The following is a 17568-nucleotide window of genomic DNA, read 5'->3' on the forward strand; positions in this document are numbered from 1 at the left end:
GTTCTTGCGTGCCGCACTCCCGTGGTCCCGGCACCGTGTGCTGAGAGAGTATTCTTCTCGCACTGAATCGTTGCGGCCCTTTAGTCAAGATTGACTATTGCCAGTAGCATCCCAGGGGTTGGCGGCCCCCCTTCCCCTGGGCTCCTTTATAACCCAAACACACAAACTCACTGCCACCCAGCCCATGGCCCTCCAGGTGGCCCTCCAGGACAGGGGAGACTTGCCCCCGTGGGTTTCTGAGACTGTGACTCTATTTTAAGTAGACTGTGACTCTTGTGGGAGTAGCAATGCCCTTCTTTCTCCTGAGGGGCAGCGGAGGGCTCCAAACTGCAGACCTTGCTGGCCAGGGTGTCACCACGACACCACCAGGGCCCAGTGCAGACCCTTTAGCAATGTTGATGGTCAGTTTTACTCCCCGAGTCCTATGGGGTAAACATAGTTGTAAATTGCATAAATGTAATCTTGCTTAGACCCTATGAACACTAACAACAAAATCATGTTATAAACTCTTTCAATATCAAATGACAAGATTATTAGTAACTGAGAAGCCTTTTGTGAATGTTGCTCTCCTTACATGATTCTCAAAACAGTTAATGATACAGGTTCACAAACACTAATTACCACAATATTGTCACCTAAACACCAGATAATCTGACAGGACCAGCAACTGTAAGCATATGGGTATGACCGAGCTATCCAATGGAATGGTGTGTGAATTATGTGCCAGCCATAAGCTTGGGCGTGGGACTCAGTTCCATTCTGACCGGCTGGCTGCAGACCCGGGTTCTTTTTCACCCCCTCGGCAGGGTTGGCGGCACAGTGGTTGCTAACTGCATTGTCAACACTTGGGAACAAACCACCAGCTTCTCCTCGCTCGGGAGGAAGACGGGCTCTCTGCTCCCATCAGAGTTACAGCCTCAGGCACTCACAGCTCTTCCCTGTCCTACAGGGTTGCGATTAGATGGCAGTGAGGTTTTTTGTTTTGTTTTTTACCCCTTTGGAGGTCCCTAGAAGTAGTTGATACCAGTCTGGGAGAAAGGGTGGATGGGAGGCCGTGGGTGTGGAAGGGGCGGAGGACCCTGGAGGCAATGGTGTAGAAACCTTTGGGGGGAAATTGGCACCAGAATCTTGGGCTTCATGCCAATACTTGGGCCCACTGGGATTGGCCCAGCCCAATCAGTGAATTGGGCACCTGGCGACTCTGCTTCTGCTCTGGTTGCTTCTGGAGGTCCCTCGATTGTTCCCGAAAACCCAGGCTCATTAACACGCCCCTCCACCCCCCCCCACCTCACTCACTCACTCACTCACTCACTCCCTCATTCACTCCCCAGCTCTGCTTCTGCCTCGGGCAAAGCTTCCATCTCCTTCTCCCTTGTGTTCACCCTGCTGCTTGGCAGCCACCAGTGGGGCTCAGGGCTCCAAGGAGGGAGATGTCATCCTTCAGGCTGGAGCCTAGGGCTTTCATCAGCCACAGAGCTGGCTCCAGGGACAGGCAAGCGCTGGCTCAGGGACTGAGAGAGGTCTGGGGAACACATTGGCTGCTTGGAGACTTTAAATCGTGTACAGATCCTAAACGGGTCTCAGATTCTCCACCCTCAGCTCTAACCAGAGCTACCTCCAAACTCCCTGCCATCGAGTCCATTCTGGCCCATAAGGACCCCATAGGGCCCGGCAGACTGCCACAGTGGGTCTCTGAGACTATGGGAATAGATAGCCTCATCTGTCTCCCAAGGAGCTGTCAAAGGATTTGAACTGCTGACCTTGAGGTTAACAGCCCAACTCATTATCTGCTATGGCACCAGAGCTCCCAGGGAACACGAAAAGTCTAGATGCCTGGGTCCCACCCCCAAGAGCCAAATGTAATCTGTCTCAGGCGTGGCCATGTTCCTTGGTATAATCCGCACCTTCTACACAGGAAACCCGAGTTCCACCCATGCACCGCATGCGCAGGGGCCACCTGTCAGTGGAGGCTTGCATGTTGCACCACTGGTAATCAGCTTTCAGACCGAAACAGACTAGGAAGGCAGGCCTGGAGCAGCTAGATCACTAACTCCAGAAGCACGTGTGCTGGAAGGCAGGTTTGCTGGCGCTGGCCTCCTTACTCTGAATCTTCAAGGCCTCCCGGAGCTTGGCTGGGGGCGCTCAGCTGTAATGTGGCAGGAGAGGGGGGCCCTCCTCTCCGATCCAGAGCTGCCGCACCCATAGCTCTTGGTCCTCAGCCTCCCAGACAGAGCGGGAGCCTGGCTGCCAGCTCCCCAGACGGCTGGTGTGTACGGGAAGGACTGTCAGACGGTCACAGTCTCCCTGGGCACAGCGACCACAGCCAGGTTAGCAGACTGGTGGGGTTGCCCAGGAGGCCAACTGGCTACTGCGACTCAGAAGGCGGGTGAGGGCAGTGGCGGTGGGTGAGGATGGGAGCTCAGGGCGTCTTCTTAGGAGCCCTCTCCTCCACCCCAATTCCCCCATGGGAGCTGTGAGTCCTCCTTAGTCCCCCAACCCCACTCACCTGGTCGGGCCCAGACACAATTTCCCAAGAAGCAAAGTCCCACAAAGGCAGGCGTTCATCTTCAGCTGTGTGCACGAGGCAGTTACCACCTGGAAGAGGGGCCCTGCGGGCTCTGGGCGAGACAGAGGCTGAAACTGTTGGACATGGTGACGGGCAGCGGGGGTGGGTGCGATAAAAGCCAGTGCACAGGCACCTCACTGGCGCAGGAGGGGAAGGCAGAGTGGCCCTTGACTCACTTCCCCCAAGTCTGGGGCACACACTTATTTCCAAGGCCGTTTCTCCAGTGCAATTCCTCTCAGACCCCCAGAGGAAGGAGGGGTGGGCGTAGGGCAGGGCTGGAGAGAGTCGCTCCACCGACCTGGGCTTTAGCTTCTGACTGTGCCGGAGGCAGTGCGCTTGAAGAAGGTGGTGGATGCCAAAGAACCTTCTAGAAATTCCAGAACGGTAACTGGTGGAGGTGGAAGGAAGCTCCTGCTTGGGCTTCCCCAGAGGGAGATGATGGGGTCCTTCTTCCTCAGCAGAAGGGATCCCCAGCATTGTTTCTAGGGTTCTGCAGCTCAGCAGGGCTGTCCAAATGTGGGCTGGTTGAAACTCCCCAATCTAGGGAGCACATTTGTTGAGTCTTAGAAGGTACAGACAACACAGACACAGACACACCATGCGGATGCGGGAGGCCATTAGCACGAGGTTTCTCCACTGGGAAGCTGGATAAACAGGGCAGGGAACAATGGGGATGGGCCACAAAAGCATGATGTGATCAATGCATCATGGTTACAGGTGGGACTAGAAGTAGAAACAGAGGGGTCGCTTCTGGTCTCTGCTCCAGCTCCCTGGATCGGCCACCTGCTCGCTCCCCCACCAGCTGACAATGAGCGCATCTCCATCGCTGGTCAGCCAGAAGGCGTGCAGCGCGGCCTGGTGGGCGACATCATCAAACGCTGAGCAGAAGGGGTTCTGCCTGGTGGTCATGAGGTTCGTTAAGGCCTCAGACGAACACCTGAAGCAGCACTACACAGACCTGAAAGACCGCCCCTTCTTCCCAGGGCTGGTGAAGTACTTGAACTCGGGACCAATTGTGGCCAAGGTCTGGGAGGGGCTGAATGTGGTTTAGATGGGTGGGTGATCCTGGGGAAGACCAACCCAGCGGATACTAAGCCAGGCACCCTCCGAGGGGACTTCTGTGTTCAAGCTGGCAGGAACATCATTCATGGCCGTGATCTGGTCAAAAGCGCCGAGAAAGCGCTGAGAAAATTAGCCTCTGGCTTAAGCCGGGGGAATTGGTGGATTACAAGTCTTGGCTGTGGCCGGACCTACGAGTCAAGAGGTGGACAGAGCAGTCCCGTCCCCGCGAACCCGCTGGCACTGTGCCTGTCCTGTGTACAGCTCTTGTTCTGGGGTTGGAAGCAGTAGTAAGTCCTGTCCCCTTCCAAAGCACACAGACCAATAAGATAAAGCCTTTGGAGATGGGTGGGGGGGAGAGTCGAACTGAAGACCAAGGTTGGACATATACATTGTTACATACAAGCTGGGTCCAGGGCCTTTCAATCAAGGCTGATAGGGCATGGCTCATGAATAGGAGGTCCCCTGTAGGGTGACCTCCACTGAAGACACACCAGGCAAGCCTTTCGAAGACACAGTGCCCCTCCGTGGCTGGCCGGAGGAGTGAGGCAGTCATCTACTTTCCAAGGCTTTCTGTCTGAGGTCAAGACTCTGCTTCATCCTCGGTTAATGCTCAGGAGGAATTCAAGAGAGGCTTCATTTAGCCGGGGACCCGGCACATGCATTCTGGGCCGTCACTCCATTCAAAGCCTTTTACAAACTGGGCTGCTCAGAATGGGAGCTTGAGCCATAGCTATGTGGAGTCGGGATGGGCTGGATGGCCGTGGGCTTGGTGTCTCTGGCTGCTTTAAGGTGCCCAGATGGCATACGGGGCTGCGTTGGGCTCCTAACCACAGTGCCAGGAGTTTGCAACCACCTGTGCTCGGAGGGAGACAGCTGAGTCCTCTCTCGCGGTTGGCTCGGGAAACCCACGGGGAAAGTGCTAGTCCCTCCTGCAGGGTCTCCAGGAGGCGGAGCTGACATGGTGGCAGTGAGTTTTGTCTTGTCTGGGGTCAGTCCCAGAAGAGTGTGGTTGAAAGTCGATTTAAGTAGTGTGCGGAAAGATCCCCCTAGCACGATGGACCGAGCAGGGGCATTTACTGTAAGCAGTCCGTCAGACCCATGTTATCTGATCGCAGTTATCTGATTTCCGCTGGGGCCTGGGGTTGTAGGACAGCCACTCTAAGGCCAGGTTGAAACCCTGGAGTCAATCCTGCGGCTCTTCAATCAGCAGCTGTGTGCGCATCCCCAGCGTGGTCCTTTCCCTGTGTGTAGTCCTGCGAGCTTTGATTGCAACAAATCCCCATGTCCTGTGTTTTCTGTCATAGGTTATGAGTCTGGTGGCTCCCGTGTGTGCATGCTGGCAGTTTCCCTCGTTGGGGATGACTGACTTTGTCTTGTTTAGTTTCATAAAAAGGGACTCGATGGAACATGTTGAATGCTGGTGGCCTAGTTGAGCTGAGCCACTAACTTCAAGGGCAGGAGTGCTAATCCACCAGGTACTCTGTGGGAGAAAAAGGAGGCTTTTTGCTTCCATAAAGCTCTAGAGCCACAGGGCCAGTTCCAGTCTGCTTCAGTGAGTCAGCAGCAACCCGATGGCGGCGAGTTTGGTTTGTTACAGAACACGTTTAAATCTGGGGTCCTCTCCCACCAGCACTCTGGCACCTGAGCTCACCAGGGTTTCACTTCCAGGGAGATCACGCAGCCTGCATTTGTGTCCTCCTCTGAAAGTTCTTTCCTCACCTGGCTTTGAGCTTCCTGAAGTTCCCGACTATGTCGGGCTGCCATCTGCAAAGTCAGCAGTTTGAAACCACCAGCCCCTCTGCTCTGCGGAGCCGGGCGGCTTTCTAATCCTGCTGAGTTAGTTTGGGAAACTCCTACCCTGCTTTATACGCTTGCTGGTCAGCATCGACTCAATGGCAGTGAATTGTCCTCCCCACCCCCCAAATGTTCTTCCCACATTCCAGTTCAGTTTTGAGGGATTCTGACCTGCAGCCTCTCTCTGAGCAGACCCATCGAAGCCAGCGTTCAAAGGCTGCCACAGGCCACGGACTTCCCCTGGGAATGGGCAGCGCTCCAACTGGCCACGTTCCCATGGTGGCTCTGTGCGTGGCTGAGGCTCCTCTCAACGGCCCGCAGAGCTCAACGTGGAATCCTCAGCCCTTGGTGCCTCTTTGGAAGGAACGGAACCTTCTGGTTCTCCAGGCGTCCAAGACAGCAGCCCCCCTGCCTTTGGCACCGAGCCAACTGTGGCCGAGGTCATGGGAACTGCCCCCTTACCCTGCTGGGGGTGGGATGGTGTCACCCTGGAGCCAGGCCAGGCAGGCTATTCAGGGGAGCAGGGCCTTCAGTGACTGCGGGGGGCGGTGAGTGGGTGAAAGGAGACCAGTGTTCTCTGGCTTGGGGCGGGGGCAGGCAGCTATTACCAGGGCTACTGAAAGCTCAGAGAAGAAATCTGGGCACTTGCAAGTTGGCAGGGCACCCTGAAGGCCTCCTTCTCCTGAGTGGCTGATGGGAGAGGGCAGCAAGCGGGGAGTGGACCTCAGCTCTGCCCACCTGCTTTGGATGACTGACACTAGGTGCTCAACTCCCGAATGCCCAGTTGGACTTCAGGGTCGTTTTACAAGACTTGGAGAAGTAGGACGCACGCCAGCAACTTGGGGAGAGGGAGCTGCGGTTCCCTTAGCCGGCAGGACCAGTGATGGGTGGTGTGGAAGTTACTGGGCTGCGATCTGCAAGTTCAACGCTGCCCAGGCAGCTCTGAGGGGCAAGATGAGGCTTTCTGCTCCCTTGAAGAGTCAGTCTCGGAAACTCCCAGGGCAGTGCTGCCCTGTCATACGGGGTCACTATGAGTTGGCAGTAAGATTTTTGAGAAGAGTGGGTCCCAATGGAGCCCATGCCCAGCCCAGCCCTGGGGAGCTGCCTGCCAACAGGGTTTCCTCCTGGAAATGGTTCTGGCAGCTGCTCTTGTTTGAAGGTGGGCTGTGGGGTGAACGTTGGCAAAGGAAAACAAACCTTCTTGCTGTGGTAGAAGCTCTCAGCCAAGCAAGCTGCAGCACAGACTTCTCGGGGCACCGTTCTGGTTCCGTAAAACCTCGTTGATTTTCATGTGAGCGGTCAGCCAACCAATCATCCTCCAAGTGTGGGGCCGGGACTCCACGGCTCCAAGGAGGCAGCGAGAGTGCCCCCGAGCAGAGCATGGGCCAGGGGTGGTTAGCCCCTCACCCAGCACACTCTGGGCACTCTCCCCAGCAAGCTCACAGGGACAAGAGTGAATGGCAACTACAGTTAGGATTCAGAGGAAATTTATTTTTTTGGTAAGGGCTGAGGGGGACTTTACAAGAGTTTGAAGCTGACAACTAAAAGGAGATAAATAAAATACAGATCCAGCGTGTTGCCAAAATTCCAGGAAACACACTGGAATAAAAACCAAAACAAAACCCACCATCTTTAGTTTAAAACTGCTTCACTTTGTACATAATTACAAATTAATATACAGCATGTGGGTTTTGACCCATCTTTTCCTTTAATAGAATTTAGCACGGAAATGCTCACATAGCATCTGAACACCAAACAATGAAAGCAGAGGTAGGAGGTGTGTTATAGTTACCCTCCTGCAGGTCCTAGCGCCGTAGGACAGGTGCACCCTGCACGGGCGACTGAAAACATAGGAGACCACAAGGCTGAACTGTATCCACAGGCAAATTCACGTAACGGGCCCTGGCCGGTGCTTACATATTGCCCGTCCCGGAAGGGAGGTTTGACACCACGGGAAGGCTAAGTTGGTTGGGCGAAGACGGGAAGTGGAGGGGCCAGTCTCCTGCACCAGCCAGGGAGAGGCAGCTGCGTGCCTTGCCGTCAGCTACAAGTCCGGTGGCCAGGACTGCACAGCACAGGCTGGGCTGCACAACAGGCTGCAACGTACTTGGCAGGAAAGCTGTTAGCCAGTGGGGTCTGCCCATCTGTACATCGTGGCCTGACAGGGAAATAATTCACGGGCTGTCTGTCAACTTTTTGACAAGTTAAACGAGAGAAGTTTGTGGAAAGATGCCTCTGTTTTCTCACCCCCATTCCCTCCTTGCATGGCAGCATGAAAATACTTTTCATTTGAGAAACCTGGCCGGCGGGCAGTAGATTCCAAAACTCTGGGTAACTAGGAATGTTGTGCTACACTGAGAGAGAGAAAGAACCAAACCACAGCAAACCCTTTGCCTTGCCGTCTCTGAGGGTAAGTCAGAGCAAGGCTGGGCTCGGGCTGGGGGCCTCACGAGACGTGGCCATGCTGGAAGGCAGTGGGGCATCACCACCGATCTAACTTCCCGATTCACGGGACCATCACCTCAGGGGCACCTTCTATGCGGCCATGGACCCCGCTGCCCAGGAAGGCCTGGCCCTTGTGGCTGGGAGAGGCCACAGTTCAGAGTCAGAGGGTGTGCACATGCATATCTTAAATACTGGGATGAGAGAGCGGCAGGGGGGGGGTTGGGGGTGGCTGACAGGCAAGTGACTAAAATACAAAGCACTCTGATTGACAGCAGCTTCTGGGTTCAGTTCTCACCGATCAGGTGCAGGTTCTTGCCTTCATTAAGGAAGGCTTCGTCCCTTACATCCCTGTTCCCGCTAATAACCACCCCTCCAAGAAAGGTGCCAACCACCCCGAAGGGCCTTAGACACTTGTGCTTGCTATGAAAATGGAGACTTTGGGAAATAACAAACAGGGAGAAAACGCGCCAAGGGACGACATTTAGTGGAATCACCCTGAGACATGGGGGGTGGGGTTTGTACCTTACAAAGTAAAACAAAAAGCTCACTAGCGATTTCTTGCCTACAAAGAGCTCTCACAGGGAAGGAATGTTGGTAAAGGCCGTCCTATGATCTATGGCGATTGACTTGCTCACCCTCTGCGTTTCAGAGGAAGAAAAGATCCTTATTTGATTGTCTCCTATGAAGCCAGCGGTGAGAGCAACTAAAGTGCGTGGGCCGCCCACCCTGTCCTGCCTGCTGCCCTCAGGTAGGTCCGAGAGGGTCTGAGAGCAGAGGCCTAGCCCCTTCTGGGAGGGTCTATCCAGAGAATGTTGACAACTTCCCTCCAGAACAGAAGCACAATCCAAGCTGGGAGACACCAGGCTTCCCAGCAGAGAAGGCACCTGCACCTGGATCTGAGTTCCCTCCAAGAAAGCACCCCTTCTCACAGGAGGGGGGTGGGGGGAGGGAGAGAGACACCCAGACGTCAGGTCATAAGCAGTGAAAGCAGCAACAATCCGTGCATGAGGGGGCTTCAGGAAGCCCGTGGAAAACGGGATGAGAAGATCCCGATCCCGGAACTTTGTGAAGCGCCCTGGCACAGACCCAGACCTAGACCCAGGGAGGTGGGGGTGCTGGGAGCAGTCAGCCCCACAGTCTCCAGGCTTCGGTGTAGCGGGGGGATTCTCAGCCCTGCCTACATCGGAATCTGACCAAACTGGGTGGCTGTTCCCGGAGGGATGGGGGCACACATGATATCCACTTGTTAAAAAAAAAAAAAAAACCAAAAAACCCTCTAAGCTACACGTGGGTCAATTGGGACACCAGACTCCACCTCACAGGTTGGGCTGGCTGGCCCACATCTCCGCAGGGAGAAGGAAGGCGGTCCAGCCAGGCGGTCCTGCCCTTCCTACAGCTCTCCTGACAAGGGGACGAGCATCCCCAGCCTGGCTCTTTAGGGGGGAATGGGGGAAAGAGAGCCCAGAGCTGGGCTCAGGGACAGAGCAGGGGAACCCTGGCCGGGCTAGCTGCAACCTGGGCTTTCAGAAAGAGATGGAAGGGAGCAACTTCACCTTGTGGGGTTTAGGGTCTTGGGTGGGGTGGGGAGCGAATGCATCTGGTTCCCAGAGAGAATCTGCTGGCTTTGAAAGTGCTGGGATACGCGTCAGCAGATGTCTCCGGCCAGGCAGGAGGCAGCCCCTGCCGACAGAACAACGAGGTGGGGGAGCAGGGAAGGACATGGAGCCCTCCTTGGCACTGGGGCCAGGAAGGCGCGTGGAAAGACGCGGAGGAGAAAGAGGTGCTTGCTGCGACGGCACGTCTGCACTGAGCAGACGGTCTAAACCGTTGGGTTAGGATGCTCATTCTGAGAACAATATACATGCGAAATAAATAAAACAAACCTAAGCTAACATTTTAAAAGGAGACCTCTCTCGAATAAACTGCAAGATAAATATCTCCGTCTGCAAGGCCAGCTTGCAATTCACCCACAAGCACCAGGTTATAGATCTTGCTGATTTGTTGTTCAGGATTCTGGTTCAAGGCCCCATGTGCCTGCGGGGCAGGACCCAGGACCCAGAGCCAACAGCAGCGGAAGCACACAGCCTCCCAGGGTCTCCCCGGGTCTGCAGAGCTGAAGCCGGGAGGCAAGAGGGGCTCCCGGGGTCCCTGTCCTTCACCAGGGACGCCACTGGCCAACTGGCCTGCACAGTCAGCTGGCGAGGGGTCCCCAGCCAACAAACCCCAGAACTCAGTGGGAAGAGGGAGCAGAGAGGCAGCAGAGCAACAGGAGACAAGACAGACGGCAGCATTCCCGACATCTTCAGCAGGGCAGGGTACAACGAAGAACCGTGGGCCTTCAGCGTGTTTTCTTTTTGAAGAAACCAATTTTTGTTGCAGCCTCAAGTATAATGGGACCTTTTCTGGCCAGTTCCTCTCTTGGTCTGTACTTGTGGACACCTGGACACCTACAGACAGACCCACCTCGCGGCCAGGCATCCTGGACGGGACTGCAGACACCTCAGAGCGCAGTGCCTGCCCGGTCCTGCCAGGCGCAGGGGAACCAGAGGGGGTGTGTGACAATGGGATGTGTGCTGGGGCTCAGAAGAATGCCAAAGGCCCTGGCCACTTCTGAAGGGTGACAACCAAAAAGTGTCATGCCAAAGGGCTAGTGGCAAGACAGTCTCTCTACCTCCCATGCGCCCAGACTAGGTGGGAAGTCTTTAAGCCAGAATGATTTCTGGATCCAACAATGAATTTAAATACTTTCTCTTCCTTCTGTTTCTTCTTTTTTTTAAAAATGCCTGCAGACTCTAAGGTCAAGGTGGTGCCGATCATGTGTTTCTCACACTGAGTCTTGTCTTACTGGCTCTCACACGCTTGTTCTCTCTGCCATCCTGCGCCCAACGCATGCTGGAGAGGGGGGGGAACTGCTGAGAACTCACCACGACCATCCACATACTCGCTGGCCAGGACCAGGCGTCCCCCCGGGGGCTGAGCAGAGCTGGCCAGACTGCCTGACTGAGGTGCCCCTCATGGATAAGCAAATGGGTCACCGTGCATGAACAAAGAGAGTCCCCACTCTGCTGCTGGGATGGAGCGGTGTCCCCTAGGCTTGGACTTCAGTAAGCGGTATTCTTGGGAGACTTTAGGGTCAGATTCCTGAAGACCAGCATGGGCACGCTGGGAGCTTCCCTGATCGCAGTGTGACAACCTATGCAGGGACAGCTCCAACCTGCAAGGCCAAAGCACAGCCCGGGCCGGTGTGCCAGCAGGGCCTGCAGACCACTCGCTCCTTCCCGGCAGGAGCGGGGCAGCTCAGGAGGCTCTGCTGCTGGAGGTTGGGGTGCGGACACAGAGGCAGCGGAGGGAGAGCAGGGGTGGTGGTGCGTGGATCAGGAGGCAGTGGCCTCAGCAGAGATCAGTGGGTCAGCAGAAGATCTCTTCTCCCTCGGCTGGAACTTCGGAGGCAGGGCCATCTGAAAAAGGCAAACCAAGAATGAAAACCAAGTCCAAAACACACAGTCGTGGGAGGCGGCCTTTCCCTCAGCTGCCCCTGTCAAGTCTGCAGAGCAGGGGTAGGGCGGGCGGTCAAGCTGCTCTCTTCTTCCCAGCACGCTGCTCTGGGGGGTGCCGAGCCTCCTCCCACTCAGAGTGACCCCGAGATGGCTCGCCTGCTGGGTGTCAGCCCTTACTGAGGAAATGGGGTGACAGTCCCTGCTGCCGGATTCCCACTTACAGGAGCACGAGCACGCATGTTCTTCAGTGTCCTTGTTCTGGGTCGTGGTGTCGACTCTGACTCAGAGTGATCCAGGGACAAAGTGGGAGGGGCCCAAGGGCTTCCGAGGCTGAGATCGCCAAGCCTTGCCCCTCCCACGGCTGCTGATGTGGGTAACTGCCGACCTTTCCGTCAGCAGCAGATGCCTTAAAGACCACGCCACTCTGTTTCCAAACACTTAGGAAATAGCAATTTCTCTCTAACCTCCTGCATGGAAGGGAGAGAGTCATCCCAGCCAGAAGGACTGGGAGTTCAAGCCTGGTGGGTTGCCTCCTGGACCCAGTGACCCTGACCCTCTCTCCACGTTTCCACTGCCTCGTTTCTCTGAGAAGAGATCGCTGGCCCATCAGCCACTGTGATGACTAAATCGGGTCTCGGGCAGTGCTCCCCAAGGCTGGCTGCAGAGGCAATGGCTGCGCTAGGCCTAGAAAGCAGGGCTTGGCTGCCACAGCTGGATTACAAGTGCCTCAAAAAAAAAGGAAAGCTTGTGTGCACAGGGAGCGGGCCCTTGAGGATGGGTCAAGTAGCATGCCGGCATGAAATCTAACAGAGCAAGTGGGTCTGGGGAGAAAGATGACAATTCGGCTGCCACCCCTCCCCGGGGCCCCACTTGAGAGGGCCGCCGGAGTCCTCACCAGGCTGCGAGCGGCTGCCTTTGCTCTTCTTCTTCTTCTCTTTCTTCTCCTTTGGCTTCGACAGTCCAAACAGGCGGGTGGAGGTGGGGGTGGGGGCTGGACTGGGTCCCTCCGGCCCCTTGCTTGCCTGGCTGGCGGAACTCAGTATGTGAAAAGGTCCCTTGTCTTTGTGTGTCCGAGAGATGCTGTTCCTTTTGGGGGACACCGTGGATTCCGAGTCCAATGGCCCTGACTTGGGCAGTGGAGGAGTGGAGGTCACCGGGGGTTCCTCAGCGCTGGCACAGAACGACGGAATCTTCATCACCTTCTGGTGCTGAAGGGGGACCTGCACAGGTTGGAGAGAGGATTTAGCTGGACGCTGGCCGCCTCCTATGCACCCATGCAAGAAAGGCTGGCCAACTCACAACTGTCTGCTGGGGGCCTACCCACATCCTGGGACCATAGAGAACTCCGTGTGATCCGGCTAGAAACGGCTCCATCGTGTTTAATGCTCTCCCGCAGCAGGAGCGAGCAAAGTGTGAAAAACATGGCCTGTGGCTGCCACTACCACTGTTTATCATAATATGCACGTGAATCAGTATCATGAAGAATTACTAGCTTGTTTATGGACTGAGTGTCCCCCCACCCGAAGTGTGTGTCACGAATCCTACCCTCAATGCCCGTGGTTATTTACGACCCCATGAGGCAATGGGGGCGGGGGCGCTCTTTGTAATGATGTGGCCACATTACTGTAGGGAGTGTCTTACACCCAAGGCTTCTGAGGTTTAACAAGATCCATCCTGCAAGTGAAGAGTTGCAAAGAGGAAGAGATGCCAAGTTCTTCACGGGTGAACAGCGCCCAGGAGCAGAAGCACAGAGAGACAAGGGGAGGGGAAGGAAGGCTTCCTCTAGAGCAGTGGTTCTCAACCTTCCTAATGCTGCGACCCTTTGATTATAGTTCATGTTGTGGTGATCACCCCAAACCAAACATTATTTTCGTTGCTACTTCATAACTAACTTTGCTACTGTTATGGAGACCCCTGTGAAAGGGTCGTAACCCACAGGTTGAGAACCGCTGCTCTAGAGCGAGCACCCCGAATTCCAACTTCCATCCTCCTAGGCAGTGAGAAAACAAGTTCTGGTTGTCAGTCACCCTCTTGTGGCGTTCCCGCCACAGCAGCTCTCGGAAGCAGAGGCACAGTGCCTTTGGTGAGCCGGCCCAGAATGTGCAGCAACAGACAGTAAGAGCCTGCTTGCCGAGGTTAGAGGGTGAGTGGAAGGGCAGCTCACGCCCAGGTCCTAGGCAAAGGGCAAACTGGGGAAAGGGGACCTGTCTAGCCTGGGCTCAGTCACTGGATCCTTCCTGTGCCAAAGCCCAGCGAATTTGGGGGGTGGAGGGTGGGGTGTGTGTACGTGTCTGTGTATGCAGTTGATCAGCCTTTGAAACCTGGTCTACAGGGACCTCAGTGTGCCCCCTTGTGGATGGTAGGTTTAATTTTCTATCAAATGACAATGAGATAGGCTTTTCGAAGGAGAGGTAGGTCTTTGTGAATTCAGTGTTTCTCAAAGCGGGGACAAACAGGGGGCCCGCAAAAGCAGATGTCCATCCTTTATCCTGGACTAGGGGCTATAGTTTTAAAGATTTTAACTGCTGCAGGGTGGTGGTGGTGGTGGCGGTGAGTCATGATTTTCTTGAAAAGAGGCTGTAGGGCATGTAAGTTTGGGAATAACCAGAGAACGTCACCAAACACACTCTGTTCACCATCACTGAAGTCCTCCCAGGGGATGGCCAGTCAGTACTTCAGCTGCAGCCTGCCCTCCTTCCCCTCCCCCTCACTGACCCTCATGGCCCCCAGGAGCTCCTGCACCACTCTGGGCTGGGCTAGGGCTCTCTCTGTCCTTGGGGTGCTGCTCCATCAGCCTACAGGCTCCTCCACACCACAGAGCAGGGCTGCCTGCTCTCCCACACAGGCTGCGCAGGCAACTCTAGCCAGCGCTTAGGGGGCGGGCAGAGGGAGATGTCAGTCCCCACTAACTTCCTTGGTCCCCAACCCCAGGGCTTTCCATTGTCCCCATCAGCCAATCAGACTTGCCCAAAGGAAAGTTTCAACACCCCTGCCACAGAGCTGCCCTGCTTTCAGGGTCTTAAGAAGGCTCCTGGCGGAGCCATTCCAGTGGCCAGCCCACAGCAGGTAAGGAGTGGCCCTTGGCTCGGAATGGCGGGTGGGGGTGGGTTGGGAAGGAAACGGCAAGGGGGACAACACCAGGCCTCCATTACCTGCTGGCTCAGGCGCTCGGCATCTCTCCTCAGCTGCTCCTGCTCTCGCTCCAGCTGCTTCTGGGCAGCACGCAGCCGCTCCAGGTCGTGCTGGTACGTGCCCTTCTTCTGCTGGAGCTCCTCACGCTCCCGCTCCAAGTCCTGCTGCCCACGCTGCACCTTCTCCTCCCGCTGCGCCAGCCTGGCCTCCCGGTCCTGCAGCTCCCTCTCCCGCGCCTCCCACTCCCGCTCCCGCCGCCGCTTCTCCTCCAAGTGCTGGGCCTGCTGCTTCTGCAGGTTGGCCAAGTCCTGCCGCTGCTTCTCCAGGCTGCGCTGCTTCTCCTGCTCGGCGAGGGAGCTGGGGCGGGAGGAGCTCCTCGTGAGCGCTCGCTCATTCAACATCAGCTTCTGGTCCTCGATGTAGCTGTCCTGCTGTAACACCACCCCCTGTGGAGAGCAGCAGAGGAGACTGGAAACTCCCGCCCAGGAGGCCACCCCTCCTCCTGGCTTCCTACAGGGCAGGTCTCACTCACCACTTGACGCTGGTCATTCTAAACCAGGGGTCCTCTAGCTTTTTAAACAGGGGGCCAGTTCACTGTCCCTCAGACCCGTTGGGAGGGCCGGACTATAGTTTTAAAAAAATAAACTATGAACAAATTCCTTTGCACACTACACTGTACTTATCTTATTTTGAAGTAAAAAACCAAAAGAGGGACAAACACCCAGCGGGCCGGATAAATGTTCCCGCGGGCTGTAGTTTGAGGACCCCTGGTCTAAATGTACCCGGTAACGTCAGCAGTCCGCCCGCTAATGGGAATGTCAAAGCTACAAGGATGTGGCCACGGGAGGACAAGAAGTCATCGGCATTGCCTGGGCTGGGGTCAGTGAGAGAACACCTATCTATGCATGTGTGTGTGAGGCTGGGAGGTAGGATGTCGACAGTCACAATCAACTCAAAGGCCAACAACAGATCTCTAGGAAAAGAAGTCAATGGAGTCGGAGACTATTCCCGGGAGGGATCATATATACTCAAGTATAAGCTGACCTGATTATCAGCCGAGGCACTTAATCTTACCACAAAAACTGCATTAAAAATGTGCTAAAAACACTCAGCTTATACACGAGTGAATATCTGTGGTACTCAGCAGTGGCTGTTGTGGGAGGGCCACTGTGAGGTGCAGAATGTAAATTCGCCTTTCCTTTTCCTGGATGGTCGAGAGCTTACGATCAGGACCATCAGATCCAGAGAGGTGACCTGGGCGCTAGATGCTGACAAGCCTCAGGAGGCACGATGAGATTTTTCAGGCCATGTGATGCAGTTGCTAAGTCTCAGCCTTAGCGGGAACTTCCTGGTAGGGAAGCTCTTTGGATGCAATCTGGCCTTTCCCCTTGAGAGACTGGAAGGTCTGCTGCGAGTCCCACGTTGGGCCTGCCTCCTGCATCTCTTTATTTGTATCCCTTTTTTGTTATATTAACGCTGCTGTTGCAGGTATGTTTCCGTTTCTGGTGACTCTTGTGAGTCATTTCAGAAAACGGACAAGCTGTTGCGGGAGTTAGTTTGAAGTAGAGTCTGTGGATTCCTGAGCTTGCAGTTGGAATCATGGGCGTGGGGCGGAGGAAGGTCCCACACTTGTCCCAGTTGGTCTGAAGGGACGCAGTCACGGGACTGCTGAGACTATGGTCAACCATCTGTTGACCAGGCCCCAGGTGGTTCGGAATGAGAGCGGCCACATGGGCACCTGGAGTAAGAACTGGACAGGGAAAGGAAGCTGGGTTGGTTTTCCACAGGATGCAGTTCACATGTGGAGCGGGAGTTATTGTGCACCACACAATTAGCCATTGGGAGCAGGTGGTTTTAGGTCGCGTAACCTGATTGGCACCACTGGCAGCAGTCACCGTGACTTCACATCCACCCTAAGCACAAATTCAAGTGCATACCTTCTGTGCTATGGAGCTTGGCTATCAGATAGTACCTGTTGTCAACTACTTTTTTCATCAATTCCACTCTCACAGTGTAGATAGCGGGAGAGCCCTAGTGGTACAGTGGTTATGTGTTGGGCTGAGATCTGCATGGTCAGCAGTTCAAAACCCCTAGCATCTCCTCAGATAAAAAGACTAGGGTTTCTACTACCATAAACAGTTGCTGTCTCGGAAACTGGAAGGGGTGGTTTTGGTTTAATGCAGATGGTACCCTAAGTACTTCATTTTCTAACTTCTGTCATCATGAGACTCGGTATCTGTTAGCATGAGGGCCCCTTAACATTAAGCAAAGATTTAGGTCAACAATATCCCTATAAGGTGTCCTCTAAATAGGTGAGTGGAAAAAGGAGAGAAGAGCCATATACCTGCAATGTGCTAAGAAGCTGGTGGAGGTTAACGATGCTCTGGATGACCTGCAAAACACCAACACGGAGACTGTGTCACACCATTTCACAAGCGGTTATTTGCAAGACCATTTCTTTAAGGTATTCCCAGGGGTGCTTGGATTTTAATGGAATATTTTCACATTGTAAGCGGTCATGAAAATCAGCAGGCATAGGTAGCGAAGTAGTGCACACACTGAAACGTACTATCAGAGATGCCGTCTCCGTCATCTAAAATGCCTGGCACAGAGATGGCACACAGAGCAATGTAACGGTACCGGCACCAGCACCAGCAAGCATGTAAGTGGTATTTCCAATCAGTGGGAAAGGACAAAGTAGTCAATAAATTGACCAGTGGAAACTTGGTTCAATATGGGAGGAAAAAAAACGGAGAACCAGGTATACCAAAAATAACCTTTAGGGCCAGGTACGGCAGCCCACCAGATCCGACCAGTAAAAAACACTCCTAATGGTCAACAAACAGACCTTAAACTATTTACAGGCTTTTCTTTTTTTTTTTGTCATTGTTTTTTTGTTTTGTTGCTTTGTTTTGCCCTGTCTTGTTTTTGTGCACATTATTATCTCTGCAGGTCTATCTAGATAAGATAGGTTGAACAAACAATCTGGAGGAGAAAACATCAGGACCACCAGTTCCGGGGGCGGGGGGGGATATGGGGGAAGGTGAGGCAGGGGGAAAGAAAGTGGGTGTT

The 17568-nt window shown here is 54.7% G+C and overlaps 1 protein-coding gene and 1 pseudogene across 8 annotated transcripts in view; one reads left to right on the forward strand and one right to left on the reverse strand.

Annotated features, from left to right (window-relative positions):
* Positions 1 to 1881: 1881 nt before the first annotated feature.
* On the forward strand, positions 1882 to 8574 carry LOC142457054 (nucleoside diphosphate kinase B pseudogene; annotated as a pseudogene).
* Positions 8575 to 10622: 2048 nt separating this feature from the next.
* Positions 10623 to 17568, reverse strand: part of AKAP13 (A-kinase anchoring protein 13) — a 375367-nt gene continuing 368421 nt past the window's right edge. For all 8 annotated transcript variants that reach the window (XM_075557871.1, XM_075557872.1, XM_075557870.1 and 5 more), the window contains 4 exons: positions 16841 to 16888; positions 14517 to 14942; positions 12260 to 12584; positions 10623 to 11325 (listed from right to left, as the gene is read on the reverse strand). In XM_075557871.1, the coding sequence (XP_075413986.1) occupies positions 11276 to 11325; positions 12260 to 12584; positions 14517 to 14942; positions 16841 to 16888 (849 nt within the window). In that variant the 3' untranslated portion in view covers positions 10623 to 11275. The remainder of the gene's footprint in view (positions 11326 to 12259; positions 12585 to 14516; positions 14943 to 16840; positions 16889 to 17568) is intronic.

The sequence above is a fragment of the Tenrec ecaudatus genome, chromosome 9 (genome assembly GCF_050624435.1).
Source record: "Tenrec ecaudatus isolate mTenEca1 chromosome 9, mTenEca1.hap1, whole genome shotgun sequence".
Taxonomy (NCBI): Eukaryota; Metazoa; Chordata; class Mammalia; order Afrosoricida; family Tenrecidae; genus Tenrec; species Tenrec ecaudatus.